This window comes from Ipomoea nil, unplaced genomic scaffold, assembly GCF_001879475.1.
Source record: "Ipomoea nil cultivar Tokyo-kokei standard unplaced genomic scaffold, Asagao_1.1 scaffold3314, whole genome shotgun sequence".
NCBI lineage: Eukaryota > Viridiplantae > Streptophyta > Magnoliopsida > Solanales > Convolvulaceae > Ipomoea > Ipomoea nil.
The window spans coordinates 2,909,065-2,924,222 of record NW_017619742.1 but is presented as its reverse complement, the minus strand read 5'-3'; the positions used below and the strand labels follow the sequence as shown (position 1 = coordinate 2,924,222).

Sequence of the window (15,158 nt, the reverse complement as noted above, 5' to 3'; positions counted from 1 at the left end):
ACAACCATTTGGCGGAGCTCAAGAACAGAATGAGCCACCAAAGCCAAAATAATTCTCAAGGAGAATTATTATCCTGTATGGCTTGGTTAAATGGGACTGGATAATTATCAATACTCAAGTCACTTTCATGCTCAAGTGCATAAACAATATAGTCATCAGGAATGGCTGATCTTTTCTATCTAGTAGATCTCCTTAATGCCACTTCCTGCTGAGATTACACTTGATTATCATCTTGAGTTTCAACCTCATCTTCATTGACAATAGCTTCCTCATGTGGAATTGGAGCATCTAGTTGCTGTTGTTCCAAAGTATTTCCATAAGGCTACACTGCAGCAATAGGAACAACAACAGGAAAAAGGATCACTTGATGAATATGGATCCATCAATGACTCCTTTAATCTCAAGTTCTCAACATTTCGAGCTCCCACACTCCCACGGACTTCATCATTTTAAATGAAGAGAGCATCACCAGACTCAACAATCCTTGTACTTATGATTAGGACAATAAACATGTACCCTTTAGACCTTTCTGGATAACCAATGAAATAACCACTAATAGTTCTGGATTCCAATTTATTTTCATGTGGATTATGTATCCTCACTACAGCTTGACAGCCCCAAATGTGAAGATGCCTCAAACTAGGTTTCCTTCTTGTCCACAGTTTATAAGGTGTTTTTTTTTTTAAAAAAAAAACCTTACTAGGAACCCTATTGAGTAAGTATGCTGTTGTCTTTAATGCATATATCCACAATGAAACAAGCAATGTATAGTTATTGACCTTACTCCTAACCATTTCCCTTAGAGTACGATTTCACCTTTCTTCCACACCATTTTGATGTGGTGTGCCTAGCATTGTGTATTATGCACAAATGCCCTTAGATTCGAGGAATTTCTTTAAATGGGCCGGGAATTTGCCCAACTTTTGATGTTTTCCCATAATACTCATCACCTTTATATGATCTAATTGTCTTTATCTTTCTATTTAACTGACTCTCAACTTCAAATATGAATGTCTCTAGGACATCTACAGACTAAGATCTTTCACACAGTAAATAGATGTAACAGTACCCAGAATGATCATCAATAAAGGTAATAAAGTATTTATCACCGCCCTAAGACGGAACATAAAAAAAAAAGACCACAGATATCTGTATGTATTAAATCAAATAATCATGAGCTTCTTGTGGCTGAGTGTACTGATACATGTCTGACTTGCTTTACCTTTATGCAATCGACACATACACCATTCCAGTCAGTAAAATCCAATCGAGACAAAATTCCAACTTTAATAAGTCTCAATATCCTTTCTTTGGATATATGACTAAGCCTTTTATGCCACAAGTTAGCTGAAGATTCTTTTGGCGCACTCCTTTTAACACAAACATCACATTAAACAAAGAATTAACAAAGTCATCATTAAGATTGAAACAGTATAGTGTATCCAACAAAATACCAGAACCATAAAGGTTTTTGTTGATACGAACATTTGTCTCCAATATTAAAGTAAAAACCCAATGTTTCCAACCTTGAAACAAGATTTCTAGAACAATTTGGAACATACAGACAATTCTCAAGATCAAGGCAAAAATCTATATCTAGCTTAATTCTGTAAATTCCAATACCTTTAATTCTAGCTTTCATCATGTTTCCCATGAAAAGACACTTTTCATTTTCCCTATGAGGTTGAAACATAAAAAATCTTGCTTAATGTTATAAACATATGTTGTAGCATCAGTGTCTAACCACCAAGTATTAGAAGGAACCTTAACAAGATTGGATTCAAAGCATACTTAAATTGAGTGTATACTTTTCATTCCATCCAAGCTTTCCTCTTCAGGCATTCAGCCTTCTTGTGTCCAAGTTTGTTACGGAAATAGCATTTCTGCACTTTCTGAACATTACCTTGCACCTTCATAGGATGCTTGACCTTCTTTACTACTTTTAGACTTGTTGCTATTATCATATCACTAACATTAAAACTGTCACCCTTATAGTGTGATAGTGTTCACTGCGAACATTTATCTCACATATCAATTGCTTTGAGTAACAAACCTTTATTCAGACTATAATTTATAGACCTTAAGTTTGTATTTAAATCCGCCTTTGGGTCAAATTTAAATACAATGTCAATTTACCGACATACATCGTTCACACATACTTGAATGAGACTATTCATCAAGTTTCAATTTAATATATAGGTCATCTTTGGACATGCACTACATATTAACAAAACAAGAATCATAATCTCCTACCCGCATGGGCAGCTCCACTGGTCACAGAGGTGAAACTTTGGAAAAATGACCAGGGATCGAGTTTCACCAGCGGCAGTGTGGGAGCAACCTCTCAAAGTGAGGGGGGTTCCTTGTGCGCAGTGAGCACAGGTCTAGCCTCTGTGGTTCATGTTCAGTAGAGTTACCATGATTTACATCGTTCCAAATGCTCTGTCGGGTTGGGGTTCTTCCTTTTGGAAGAATCATAATCTCCTAAATTGTCATTGATTTACATCGTTCCAAATGCTCTGTCGGGTTGGGGTTCTTCCTTTTGGAAGAATCATAATCTCCTAAATTGTCATTAATCACATGTCTGATCTACCTTTGGGCAACCACTAGAACCTCCTAAATTGTCATTGATTTACATCGTTCCAAATGCTCTGTCGGGTTGGGGTTCTTCCTTTTGGAAGAATCATAATCTCCTAAATTGTCATTAATCACATGTCTTATCTACCTTTGGGCAACCGCTAGAACCATGTTTTAATGATCACAAATGTTTATCAATCCTTTAGTGTCATTCAATGATGCAAAATACTTGTGTACGATAAACATTTGTAAACTAACATAAATAATTATTTAGTTATTTCCTTGAGTGGGCCACTTTGGTGACTAACGCACTCGCCTTATGCTAATAATTTATTTATGTGAATAAACTTTAATTTATGTTGCAAGCATAAACATAAATGATCATTTAGCTATTACCATGAGTGGACCGCTTTGGCGACTAACACACTCGCCTTATGCTAATAACTCATTTATGTAAGTAAACCTTGATTTATATATATGCTGTAAGAGTTAATCAACGATTTGGTCCCTCAATTATTGCCAAACTGTGAATGTAGTCCTCTAATTCCTTAATCATCGATTTAGTCCCCGAAAATAATTCTTTTTAGTCATTTCAGTCCCTCCGTCCGTTTTCCGGCAACACTCCGGTTAGACGTCCGATTTACCAGGGTCAATTTTGTCATTTCATTTGTTTATTCACTTCCTACTTGCTTAACCCACACCGACGCTTTTGGAGGAGCTAACTCGCCGGCCGGGAGGGCCTCCTCCGAAAATTTAGAGGATCACGATGGGTTGATTTGAAAGTTTAAGATCATAGGTTGTGGAATCACTATACTCAAAGGACCTTGGTTGATATTAACTCTAATTTCATATTACAATTACTAATATAAGTATTATATTTATATATTAATTTTTACTTACCCAAATATTATATAATGTTATGCTGCCCAATGCATTTTACCCATTCATTGTGCACCACCGAAATATTATATAATGTTACGCTGCCCAATGGGCAGTTTCTCATTCATTATGGACCACCCAATTCAAGGACTTTTAAAATGATGGCTATTTAGAATTTCCAGGTAAACTTTATCTGTACAGGAAAAATGCAAAATTCAAATTTTAGATCAATACCATTTAATATGTAAGTAGACATTTATAAGGGCATGCCCAATTGATTCTTCCATTTTCTCTCCAAATTGTGGGTCTAATTAACTCCTCTATATCACCTTATACATTTTTCTCATATTTTCTTTCTAATTCTTCTCTTTTTTTTTTCTTTTTTTTTTTTTGTAGGCCCTACTCATTCAAACTCTTACACATCATCTATTATTTTATTCACTATAGAAGGGTCAAATAGACACATCTACTATTCCTAAGTATTCAATTCACACCTCGGGCTTATTAACTCCCAATTTTTTTTTTCTTTAGCATTTTCTCCAGGTTTCTCTCTAGTATTGATGATTTGGCTTCATGTTAAGATGATGTGGCAAGTAATATTTATTTATTTTAAATGCAAAATACTTTGCAATCGATTCTCTCTCTTCAACCTCAATATTCATCTTTAACCTCCTCATGGCACCCACTGCACTCTTTCTTCTCAGCACTTGCAACTGTAATGTTTCAATTGAAATGAGAAAAGTGAGCATTGCACAACTCCAACACCGTCAAGTATCAATCTCACTGCCGTAGGCCCAACCCAGTCGCCGCCATATCCATCACTAAAATCTGGACAAATAGAGTGCTCAAACTCGGCATCCATTAACACACCGTCCATAACATGAACAACAATCTTTCATTTCTTTAAATTCTCCATCTCTGATCAAATTACATTGACCTCCAACGAACCCTTTGAATCCTTCATAATCAACACAAGTAATTACCGCATACGTATCATCCACCTTCGCCAAATTTTAGGTTTTAACATTTTTTGTTAAATTTTATCCATAATACATATTTGTTAATTTTACACTGATATTCACACAGCTGTGAAATAGTTATTTAGCTATCCTATTTATGCCTTGTGTAGGCTTTGTTGGGTCTGTATGAACGGATTGAGCTCGGCTGCTAGGAAGCCTTTTTGCCTCAAATGATGACTTTCAAAATCTCGTGGTTAATATTAATGTAATACTCCGTAATATTTTTATTGTGATTATTGTAATTATTGTAATAATATTTTTATTATGGTTAATTATTGTAATGACTATTGTAAACCGTGATGAAATGACCACGGATTGTAAAGGTTAATAATTATTGTAATATTTTTATTTTTGTTTTAATTAAAAAAAATATTTCCGCGTCACCCTATGTGGAGAGGGTGCCGCGGAAAAAAGTGTAAAAATAAAATAAAATAACTTTCCGTCACACCCACTTGTGAGTGGATGTCGTGGAAACCCACTTCCGCTGCAGGTGCCTCGGAAAGTCTGTAAAAAAAAAAAAAAAAAAAAAAAACATCAGAAAGCTACCCACTTTTAGAGTCACCAAAATCCGAGTCACCTGTACAGGTGATTCGAAAAGTGTTTTATAGGTGACGCGGATAGTATTTTTTGTACTAGTACTCATATTTGCAAGAGAACCTCACTCATTCTCTTTTTTCACACTCTATCTCCCACATCATCTATCTTTTACTCAAAAATCCTTATAAAATTATTATTGGGGATAGCCAAGCAGACAACAGGAGCTTCTTGTTAGTGATATTAATGTATATGTGTGGTATCAGTTTAGCGTTAGGTCTCCCTATTCTCTCTCCCCAAGCGTCAATGTCGACTCAGTCCTCTGCGCGTACCGTGACCGCCGCCACCGTACAGACTCCAGCCACCTCCTCGAATTCCCTATCCACAACCCATCATTTTGTCTCACTCAAGCTCACCACCCGAAATTTTTTGTTCTGGCGCACCCAATTAATTCCGTTCCTCCGCGGGCAAGGGCTTCTTGGATATGTCGATGGAGAACTGCCGTGCGCACCGGCCGTCCTCACCACCACCGGCTCCAGTGACGGGGCCTCCGGCGGTACGCCATCCACCTCCACCCCGAATTTGGCGTACGCGGCTTGGGTCCAACAAGACCCGTCAATCCTTTTAGGTAGCAGTTGTAATTGGTTAAATGAGAAGAAAATTGATGGGAACACTGATTTTTCAAGTTCTTTTTCTTATACAAATACATGATATTTGCAGGAAAAGTAAAATAAAGCTCTTCTTGCGCATTCGGAGCGCACAGCATGCCCCAGCCGGCGCATATTCCCCATGTGTGGGGCGTGTAAGAGCGGTCGCTAGCTAACGGCCACTCACATTTTATCAGTGATTTCTCTCTCTTTTTTAATTGTTAATATTTTTTCCTTTTCTTTTTCTCTTTCATTTTTCTTTTTCTCCTAGTTGGCTTCGTAAACTAAACAATGGGAGATGCTCAAGCATTTCCGGGTTCCAATGCCCAATTTTTTTTAGAACTAAACAAAATTTATATCTACCCTATTGGCTAAATTAAAAATACTCCTATTTCGAAAAGAGTATTTAGGCAGGAAATTGGTTTTTCCTTCTTATGAGAGAACATTTTATTTTTATATAGATATATAGATATGTATATTATATCTTTAAAAAACTGTACGGGTCAACGAGCTAGGCTGAGTTGTCTCGGTCCATGAATCATAAATTAAAATTCGACCTTATCTATAATATAAAATAAGTTAGCCCGTGTCTGTCTATGGTAGTAAATGAACTACCATGGCCCGGACCAAACAGGTTGACTTGGATTGAACTTCGAGTTAACCCATCTGTTTGACACCTTAATCTTTAATAAGATGTACTTATAAGTGGTTAATTAGACTGTATATAAAGGTTAAAAAGTGCATTATGCCACCATATGCAAAACAACAAACTAAAGAGTTATGGCTTTTGTTGGTAGTGACATCTCTAGCAGAGGTAGTGGAAACAGACTTCCGACATTATTATCGAAGGATTCAAGGTTCTCTCTGTCGCCAATGGAATCGACGCTTTTTTAATATAAAAAATTACTTAATTAAATTAGGAGTGTATTGAATAGCGATTATATATATCAGAGTTTTTATTTTTTTTATTTTTTAACTTATTAGGCGATCACAATTTTGCCAAAATCATCCTAAGCCTACAAGATTCCACTTCTAGAGTCATTGCCGTGGTAAATTTCGAGTGGCACAATCAGTCTCTCTGTCAAATCTACATAAAGGGAATCCAATGCAACCTTCCAATATAATATTCTTGAGCCTTTTCTCCATACATGTTTCTAATTAAATTCGAACTCCAAGAGCTTTTCTTGCAGTAACAACTGAGCAATAAGTGCATTATACCATTCACCACAGCACACATACACATCAGTTATGGCTTTTCTAGCAGTAACATCTCTGATGAGAACCGTGGAGCTCCAGTTCCTACACCCCCAACCACGTGTTATTCTTACAAACAAAGAGCAGATTAAGTCTCTTCATGAAAAACTTGGGCATTTGCTAGTTTTTCTCGAGGAATGCGAGAAGAAAGGCAACAACTGCGCTGAGATGAAAGAGCTGACAGAAAAAATTAGAAAAGTGAGTGTGATGGCTGAAGATGACATTGAAGCAGAGCTATTGAATGTTCATCATTATCACAATCTGGATCAAGCTTTGCAGCGTGTTGTTGAGGACATTGAAGAGCTGATGCAGACTACAAGGAGAGATTAATAGAGGATGACAAATCTTGAAGGGTATAACAGACTTTGCACCTCCCCAATCTGTTATAACCGTCTACTGCTCTTCTTTCTTTCCTCTGCTCATATATATAAATATGCTTTCTTTCCTTTCTGCTGTAAGTTGACTCACATAATAATACAATCCATCTTCTTTCACATGCACTGCTCCGTCCATCATGGTATCAGAGCCATCCCGGCGTAACACTTACGCCGCCGTCGTCACGGGTGAGATGAGACAAGATCAGCGTGCAGCTCCGCCGATCACTCAATCGCCGGTGCAAGATCACGATCCGACCGTTCCACAGACAGGAACACCTCCGAGTCAGAGAACTCATTCGCTACAGAGAACTCCTCCACAACAGAGAGCTTCGATCATACAGCTGAGGAGTCTCACCATGGAAGATCTAGATGATCCGCTGCTTCTCAACGCGAATGATAGCCCCTGCGCCATTCTCGTTAATCCACCGCTGCAAGGCAGCGCCAACTATGGATCCTGGAGTATTTCAATGCGAATTGCATTGGAAGTCAAAAATAAGTGGTGCATCATTGATGGAAGTATCTCAGCACCTAGCAGGGAAGACAGCAAATACACAGCGTGGAGACGATGCAATCTCATCATCTGTGCTTGGATATTCAAGTCGGCGCATGCCTCCATCGCTCAAAGCATAATGCGTGGATAATGCCAGAGAGGTATGGGAAGATTTGAAGCGCAGGTTCTCACAATGTGATGCGCATAAGATCTCGGCGTTGCAGAGCGAGATCTACAATCTGAAGCAAGGAACTCTTACTGTGAACGATTATTACACGAGATGCAGAATCCTATGGGAAGAGATGAATGCGTTGAGACCGCTTCCCATCTGCAAGTGCGATTCGAAGTGTTCCTGTGGATTAGTCAATCCGAAGTGTTCCTGTGGATTAATCAGTCAAATCAAGCAAGAACGAGATGTAGATCAGGTTATACGCTTCCTTCAAGGCCTTAATGATGATTATAGCAGTTTGAAGTCTAACGTTCTTGTTCTTGATCCACTTCCTGAGGTTTACAAGGTGTTTGTTATGGCTGAAAAGCTAGAAAGACAAATTGCGTTGGCAAATTTGAACTTAGGCAATTTTGAGTTTAGTCAAGCTCATGCAGTACAGTCTGAACAAGGAAACATGAATGAAGTTGTTGCAGCTATGAACTCATATTAGTAATCAATATAATGGGAGACGAAATGGAAATTCAAACAAGGGAGCAAAATGTACATACTGTGGAATGATGGGCACACGGTTGATAAGTGTTTCAAGAAACACGGTTATCCTCCGGGGTGGATCCCGGGATATAAGTCCAAGGGAAAACAAGCAGCAGCTGTGAACTTACAATCTGGAAGTCTGGATTCTCCTCCTGTTGTGGCCACTGCAGATCAAATGGAGAAATTAATTTCTCTGCTTCAAACTCAGATAGGGCAGTCCTCAAATACTAAAACTTCTACTGTTGTCACTCTGGTCCCAAATTTCAAATAGGGAGAAAATTCAAATGAAGGCAAGTCTTCTGTTAATCATATCAACTCCATTCTGTTATCCTCTTCTACTTGGATTATTGATTCCGGGGCCTCTGATCATATAATCTGTGATTTAAATCTCTTTGATAATTATCATGTTGCTTGTGGCATTGAAGTGAGCCTCCCTACTGGAAAGACCATTGCAGTTACTCACACAGGAAATGTTAGACTCAACAGAGATTTGTGGTTGAAAGATGCTCTCTATATTCCATCTTTCAAATTCAACTTAATATCTGCTAGCAAGCTCTTACAAAGTTCATGTTATAAACTGACTTTTACACTTGAACAATGCATGATTCAGGATCCCCTTGGGAAGATAGTTGGTTTGGCTAGACAAACAAATGGCTTGTACCTGCTGATGAAGCCTCCGAGTACACAGAATATAGATCGTAAAAGTGCTATTGCACAATGTAATAGCATTGAGATTTGGCACCAAAGATTAGGGCATTTCCCTATGAATAAACTCAGTGTTTTGAATGAAATAAAAGGCTATGTTCCTAAAAATTCTCCTTGTGATGTTTGCCACTTTGCCAAACACAAACGGTCTCCCTTTCCCCTTAGTACTACCTTTTCAAATGCATGTTTTGATCTGATTCATGCAGATATTTGGGGGCCATTCCATGTTGCTGCGTTAAGAGGGGAGCGTTACTTCTTGACTCTAGTGGATGACTACTCTCGGTTCACTTGGTTGCACTTGATGAAAAACAAGTCTGAAGTCAGGGAACATCTGAAACGGTTCCATGCCATGGCATTCACACAGTTTGGAGTTCTAATCAAGACAATCCGGACTGATAATGGGATCAAATTTAACATGGCAGATTTTCTCGCAGACAAGGGAATTAATCATCAAAAATCCTGTGTGTATACTCCATAGCAAAACGCGATTGTTGAAAGAAAACACCAACACATACTCAATGTTGCAAGGGCTCTCAAGTATCAAGCTTCTCTACCTCTTGAATTTTGGGGACAATGTGTCTTACATGCCTCATTTCTTATCAATAGGCTGCCTTCCCCAGTGTTAAAAATGGCAACTCCTTACAGCAGGCTATACGGGAAAGAACCGAATTTGAGCAGTTTGAAAGTATTGAGATGCTTATGTTATGCGTCGAACCTGTCACCTTCGAGACATAAAATGGCTCAGCGTAGTAGGAAGTGTATTTTCATAGGCATTCCTGCTCACATCAAGGGCTACATGCTATATGACTTGCATGATAAAAGCATATTTGTATCAAGGGATGTAAGTTTTTATGAGACTTATTTTCCTTTCTCTGAAGAAGGATGCATCACGGACAAGCCTCCGTTGCAATCTACTGAACCTTGTCTCCCCTTGGTTCCAATCTCTACTTCGATGCATCTTGAGCTCCATGAGGCTAATGCTGGGACTCCTTTACCCAGTCCGGTGCGTCACGAACACCATGAAGCTGACGTATCTGAAGATAGCGTTTTCCATGACAATATGAGCAGACAATCAACTTTGCAAGAGGCTATGCAGCAGCAGCCACAACAATTTGATATATGCATCCCACTAGAGATAAATGATGCCATTGTTGAGCAGCCGAGAAGATCTGAAAGGCCCCGGCATGCTCCAAACCGACTTCAAGACTATTACTGTGAAGCAGTGGTCACTAAAGGCACTTCTCCTCATCACTTGTTGAGAGTCATGTCCTTTGATGCCTTAACCCCGGCACACAAAGTTTTCTCTTTGGCTGTCACAGCAGTTAATGAACCAAAGACATACAGACAAGCCATAACAGATGACAATTGGAAGAAAGCAATGACTGCAGAGATACAAGCTTTACAGGATAATCATACCTGGGAATTAACCGAGTTGCCTGAGGGAAAAACACCCATAGGGTGTAAGTGGGTGTACAAACTCAAGTTGAAGTCGAATGGCTCCATAGAAAGGTACAAAGCCCGTCTTGTTGCAAAGGGATACACTCAACAATTGGGCATTGATTACTTAGAAACTTTCTCTCCAGTCGCAAGGATCACTACAATTCGGACGTTCCTAGCAGTTGCTGCTGCCCGAGCCTGGCATATTCATCAGTTAGACGTGAATAACGCCTTCCTTCATGGTGATCTAACAGAGGAGGTGTACATGACTTTGCCCCCTGGTTTTAACACGGATAAGCCAAACCAGGTTTGCTGATTACTTCGCTCCCTCTATGGCCTTAAACAGGCTAGTCGTCAATGGAATGAGAAGCTCTGTACTGCCTTGTTCAGAATTGGTTTTGATCAATCAAAATCGGATCCTTCTCTGTTCACAAAAGGGGAAGATGACAATTTCATAGCTGCTCTCGTATATGTGGATGATATATTAATCACAAGTCCTAACATCTCCCGAATCACAGACGTCAAAACATTCCTGGATACAACCTTCAGTATAAAAGATTTGGGAAATCTCGGGTACTTCCTAGGCATTGAAGCAGTGATGAACAGCTCAGGCTTGTATCTTTGTCAAAGAAAGTATGCACTAGATATCTTAGATGAGGAAGGTTTTCTTGAATGCAAGCCCGTTCATACTCCTATGGTACCTGGTCACCAACTGCAACACAATGATGGTGCTCCTCTAACAGATGCTAGTAAGTACAGAAGACTTGTTGGCCGATTGTTATACCTAACTGCTACAAGACCAGACATAGCCTATACAGTTCAACAATTAAGTCAGTTCATTGATGCTCCCACTACCAATCACTTAAATGCAGCTCATAGAGTCCTCAGATATATTAAGAGCTCTCTTGGCCAAGGCTTGTTCTATCCTAAGGGTGTTGAATTGCAGCTAAATGTCTTCTCTGACTCTGATTGGGCTTCATGTGTGGATACAAGGAAATCCATTACTGGATATTGCATTTTTCTGGGGACTGCTCTCATCTCATGGAAATCTAAGAAGCAGGCAACCGTGTCAAGATCTTCATCCGAAGCGGAGTATAGAGCTCTTGCCACCACTGTTTGCGAAGTACAGTGGATTACATACATTCTTGCAGATTTGCATGCTACTTTAAAGAGGCCTGCTGCCATGTTTTGCGACAATAAATCCGCCGTGGCGATAGCCGAGAATCATGTGTTTCACGAAAGAACCAAACATATTGAAATAGATTGCCACTTGGTCCGGGAAAAGGTGTCACATGGGCTGATCAAACTGCTATCGGTTTCCTCTTTGAATCAAACCGCTGACGGTTTCACCAAGCCTCTCCCTACTGCTCCTTTCAAGGTTTTCGTGTCTAAGCTAGGCATGCGAAACTTGCATGATCCAACTTACGAGGGGGTAATAGAGGATGACAAATCTTGAAGGGTATAACAGACTTTGCACCTCCCCAATCTGTTATAACCGTCTACTGCTCTTCTTTCTTTCCTCTGCTCATATGTATAAATATGCTTTCTTTCCTTTCTGCTGTAAGTTGACTCACATAATAATACAATCCATCTTCTTTCACATGCACTGCTCCGTCCATCAGAGATAGCCGAGTATTCCAATTTTGGATAAGGAATTTCTGAACAATGAATTTGAGACAATTGGGAAAAACATTGTTCAAAAATGTTATGGTTTACCGATTACAATTGTGGTGGCAGCAGGGCTTCTATCTACTATCACTAAGTCATTAGATGAATGGAAAAAAATTGAAGCTACAATAAATTCACTCCAGACTTTAGACCATGATCAACAATTTTCAAGAATACTTGAATTGAGTTATAACAACATGCCTAGCCACTTGAAGTGTTGCTTTTTGTATTTGGGAATTTATCATGAAGATTGTGATATTCCAATTAAAAAGCTTATTAGGTTGTGGATTGCTGAAGGATTTGTAGAGATAATGAGTAATAGGAGGCTAGAAGAAGTAGGTGGAAATTATTTGCAAGATCTTATTGACAGATGTCTAGTTATGGTTCATGGGAGAAGCTCCGATCATAAAATCAAGACTTGTAGGATGCATGATCTCTTACGTGAGTTGTGTGTGAGCAAGGCTAAGAAAGTGAACCTTTTGTACCTTGAAACTACGGGTAGTTGTCATGGTTTTGATTGCTTGGTTCGATTAGGTGATAAGCCTTGGTTAAGTCTTAAAGTAGTGAACCCACATTTTCATTTGGCCATTGCTTCTAGGAAATGTCGTACCATTTTATGTTTTAATATGGTTGGAAACTGTGATTATGAATGGTATTTGCATGCCAACTCTTTTAAGAAGTTAAGAGTGTTAGACTTGAGCAAGATTAACTTCAGGTTAGGTATGCCTCCAGATATTACAGATCTTGTTTTCCTAAGGTACCTAGAAATAGCCTCAAGTAAGGTTCTAAACTGTATACCTTTGTGGAAGAATTGGAATCTACAGACACTAGTTGTCACAGAAGATGACAATGGTGCCCGCAGGCTGCCTCCTGGAATTTGGGACTTGCCACAACTAAGGCATCTTGAAATCAACCATCAGGTTCCTACTTATCTTCCAAAAATGGTTCAAGAAAATTTGCAGACACTTTATTGGTTGTCTACCTCACAGTGTACAGTACAAGTGTTTATGAGAATTCCAAATGTTAAAGATTTTGGAATAATTTTTGCAAGATGCCAAGTGTCATCACAGGGTTTAAATGACCTCTGGTGTTTAAATCATCTTGAGAAGCTAAGAGTTCGAGGCTCTTACCACCCTTTACATTTGCCTCCTCTTTTCCCACAAAACCTCAAGGAGTTGACATTTGAGAGAACCCTTATACCATGGGAAGCTGTAAATTGGTAAAGAAGTGATGAATTTACATTATTCAGAAGAGATATTTATACTACAAAGGTGAAACTAAAACTACTAAACTCAAGGTAACCACAGCAATAAATACGAAACAAACTTAACAAACTAACCACAACCAATCACTATATTATCTCTTATCATGCCCCCGCAAGATGGACAGCCGTCCGGCGAGGCCAATCTTGGACACCAGAAGCTGAAAGCGGCGCCGTGGTAGAGGCTTCGTAAGAGCATCAGCCAGCTGATCATCACTTGCAATATTAGAAACACGAAGTGCACCACTCTGGACACGCTCACGAATAAAGTGAAAGTCAAGAGCAACATGCTTCATACGAGAATGAAAAACTGGGTTTGCACATAGACTGGTTGCGCCAATATTATCGCAATAAATAATCTGTTTCTCCGGGAGAGAAAAACCAAGCTCGCTCAGGAGAGATGAAATCCAAGCAAGTTCCGCAGCAGTACCAGCAACAGTGCGATATTCGGCCTCCGTAGAGGAACGGGCAACAGTTCGCTGTTTCTTAGAACTCCACGAGATAGGATTACGTCCTAAGTAAACAATATAAGCTCTTGTAGAGCGGTAATCATGCTTGTCACCAACCCAATCAGCATCAGAGTAAGCATGAAGTTGCACCGGTGAATCAGCAGAAAGGAAAATACCATGATCCAAAGTTCCGCATAAATATCGAAGCAAACGTTTCAGTGCCGCCCAATGGTCTACGGTTGGTGCTGCCAGAAATTGAGAAAGTTTATTAACAATGAATGCTACATCTGGTCTGGTCAACGACAAATACTGCAAGCTCCCAACTAGTGCCCGAAACTCAGATGGGTTCGAAAGAGTGTGTCCGGTTGTAAGATGTAGTGGAGGAGAAATAGCCATAGGTGTGGCCACAGGTTTAGCATCCGCCATCCCCGCACGACAAAGTATGTCATAAATGTACTTCCTTTGGTTGAGAAAGAGGCCGTGAGAGCAAGGAGACACTTCCAACACCAAGAAAGAAGGAAAGAGAACCAAGATCCTTTAAAGAAAACCTGCGAGCCAGACAAGAAATAAAGGAGCAAACAGATTTTTCATGTTTGCCGGTTACAATTATATCATCAACATACACAAGGACATAGACAGAGTCCGAGTGATGAGTATAGTAAAACAATGAAGTATCTGCCTTCGAATTTTTAAAACCAATCTACAGAAGGTAATTACGCAGCTCAATGTACCAAGCCTGAGGGGCTTGTTTTAGACCATACAACGACTTTCGTAACCGACACACATGCTGAGGTAGTGTACGATCAATAAAACCGGGAGGCTGAGTCATGAACACATCTTCATTCAAAGTTCCATTCAAAAATGCGTTGTTAATGTCCAACTGACGAGTTACCCACCCATGAGTAACATCTAGACTTAAGACCAGCCGAACAGTCGATGGTTTAACAATCGGACTGAAAGTCTCAGTATAATCAAGCCCCGGTCGCTGATGAAAGCCTTTGGCAACCAGTCTAGCTTTGTACCGAGCAATGGACCCATCTGGATGATACTTGAGGCGGAAGACCCATTTGCAACCCACCAGATTGTGAGATGGATCGGGGGGGACAAGATCCCAAGTCTCATTATGAGCTAACGCTGCAAACTCATCCTTCATGGCTGCCA

The 15,158-nt window shown here is 39.6% G+C and overlaps 1 protein-coding gene across 1 annotated transcript; it reads left to right on the top strand.

Moving 5' to 3' along the window:
• Positions 1 to 12,484: 12,484 nt before the first annotated feature.
• Positions 12,485 to 13,510, top strand: LOC109169409 (putative late blight resistance protein homolog R1B-12). The gene has a single exon (XM_019318290.1). The coding sequence runs from the start codon at positions 12,485 to 12,487 to the stop codon at positions 13,508 to 13,510; it is 1,026 nt and encodes a 341-aa protein (XP_019173835.1).
• The last annotated feature ends 1,648 nt before the right edge of the window (positions 13,511 to 15,158 follow it).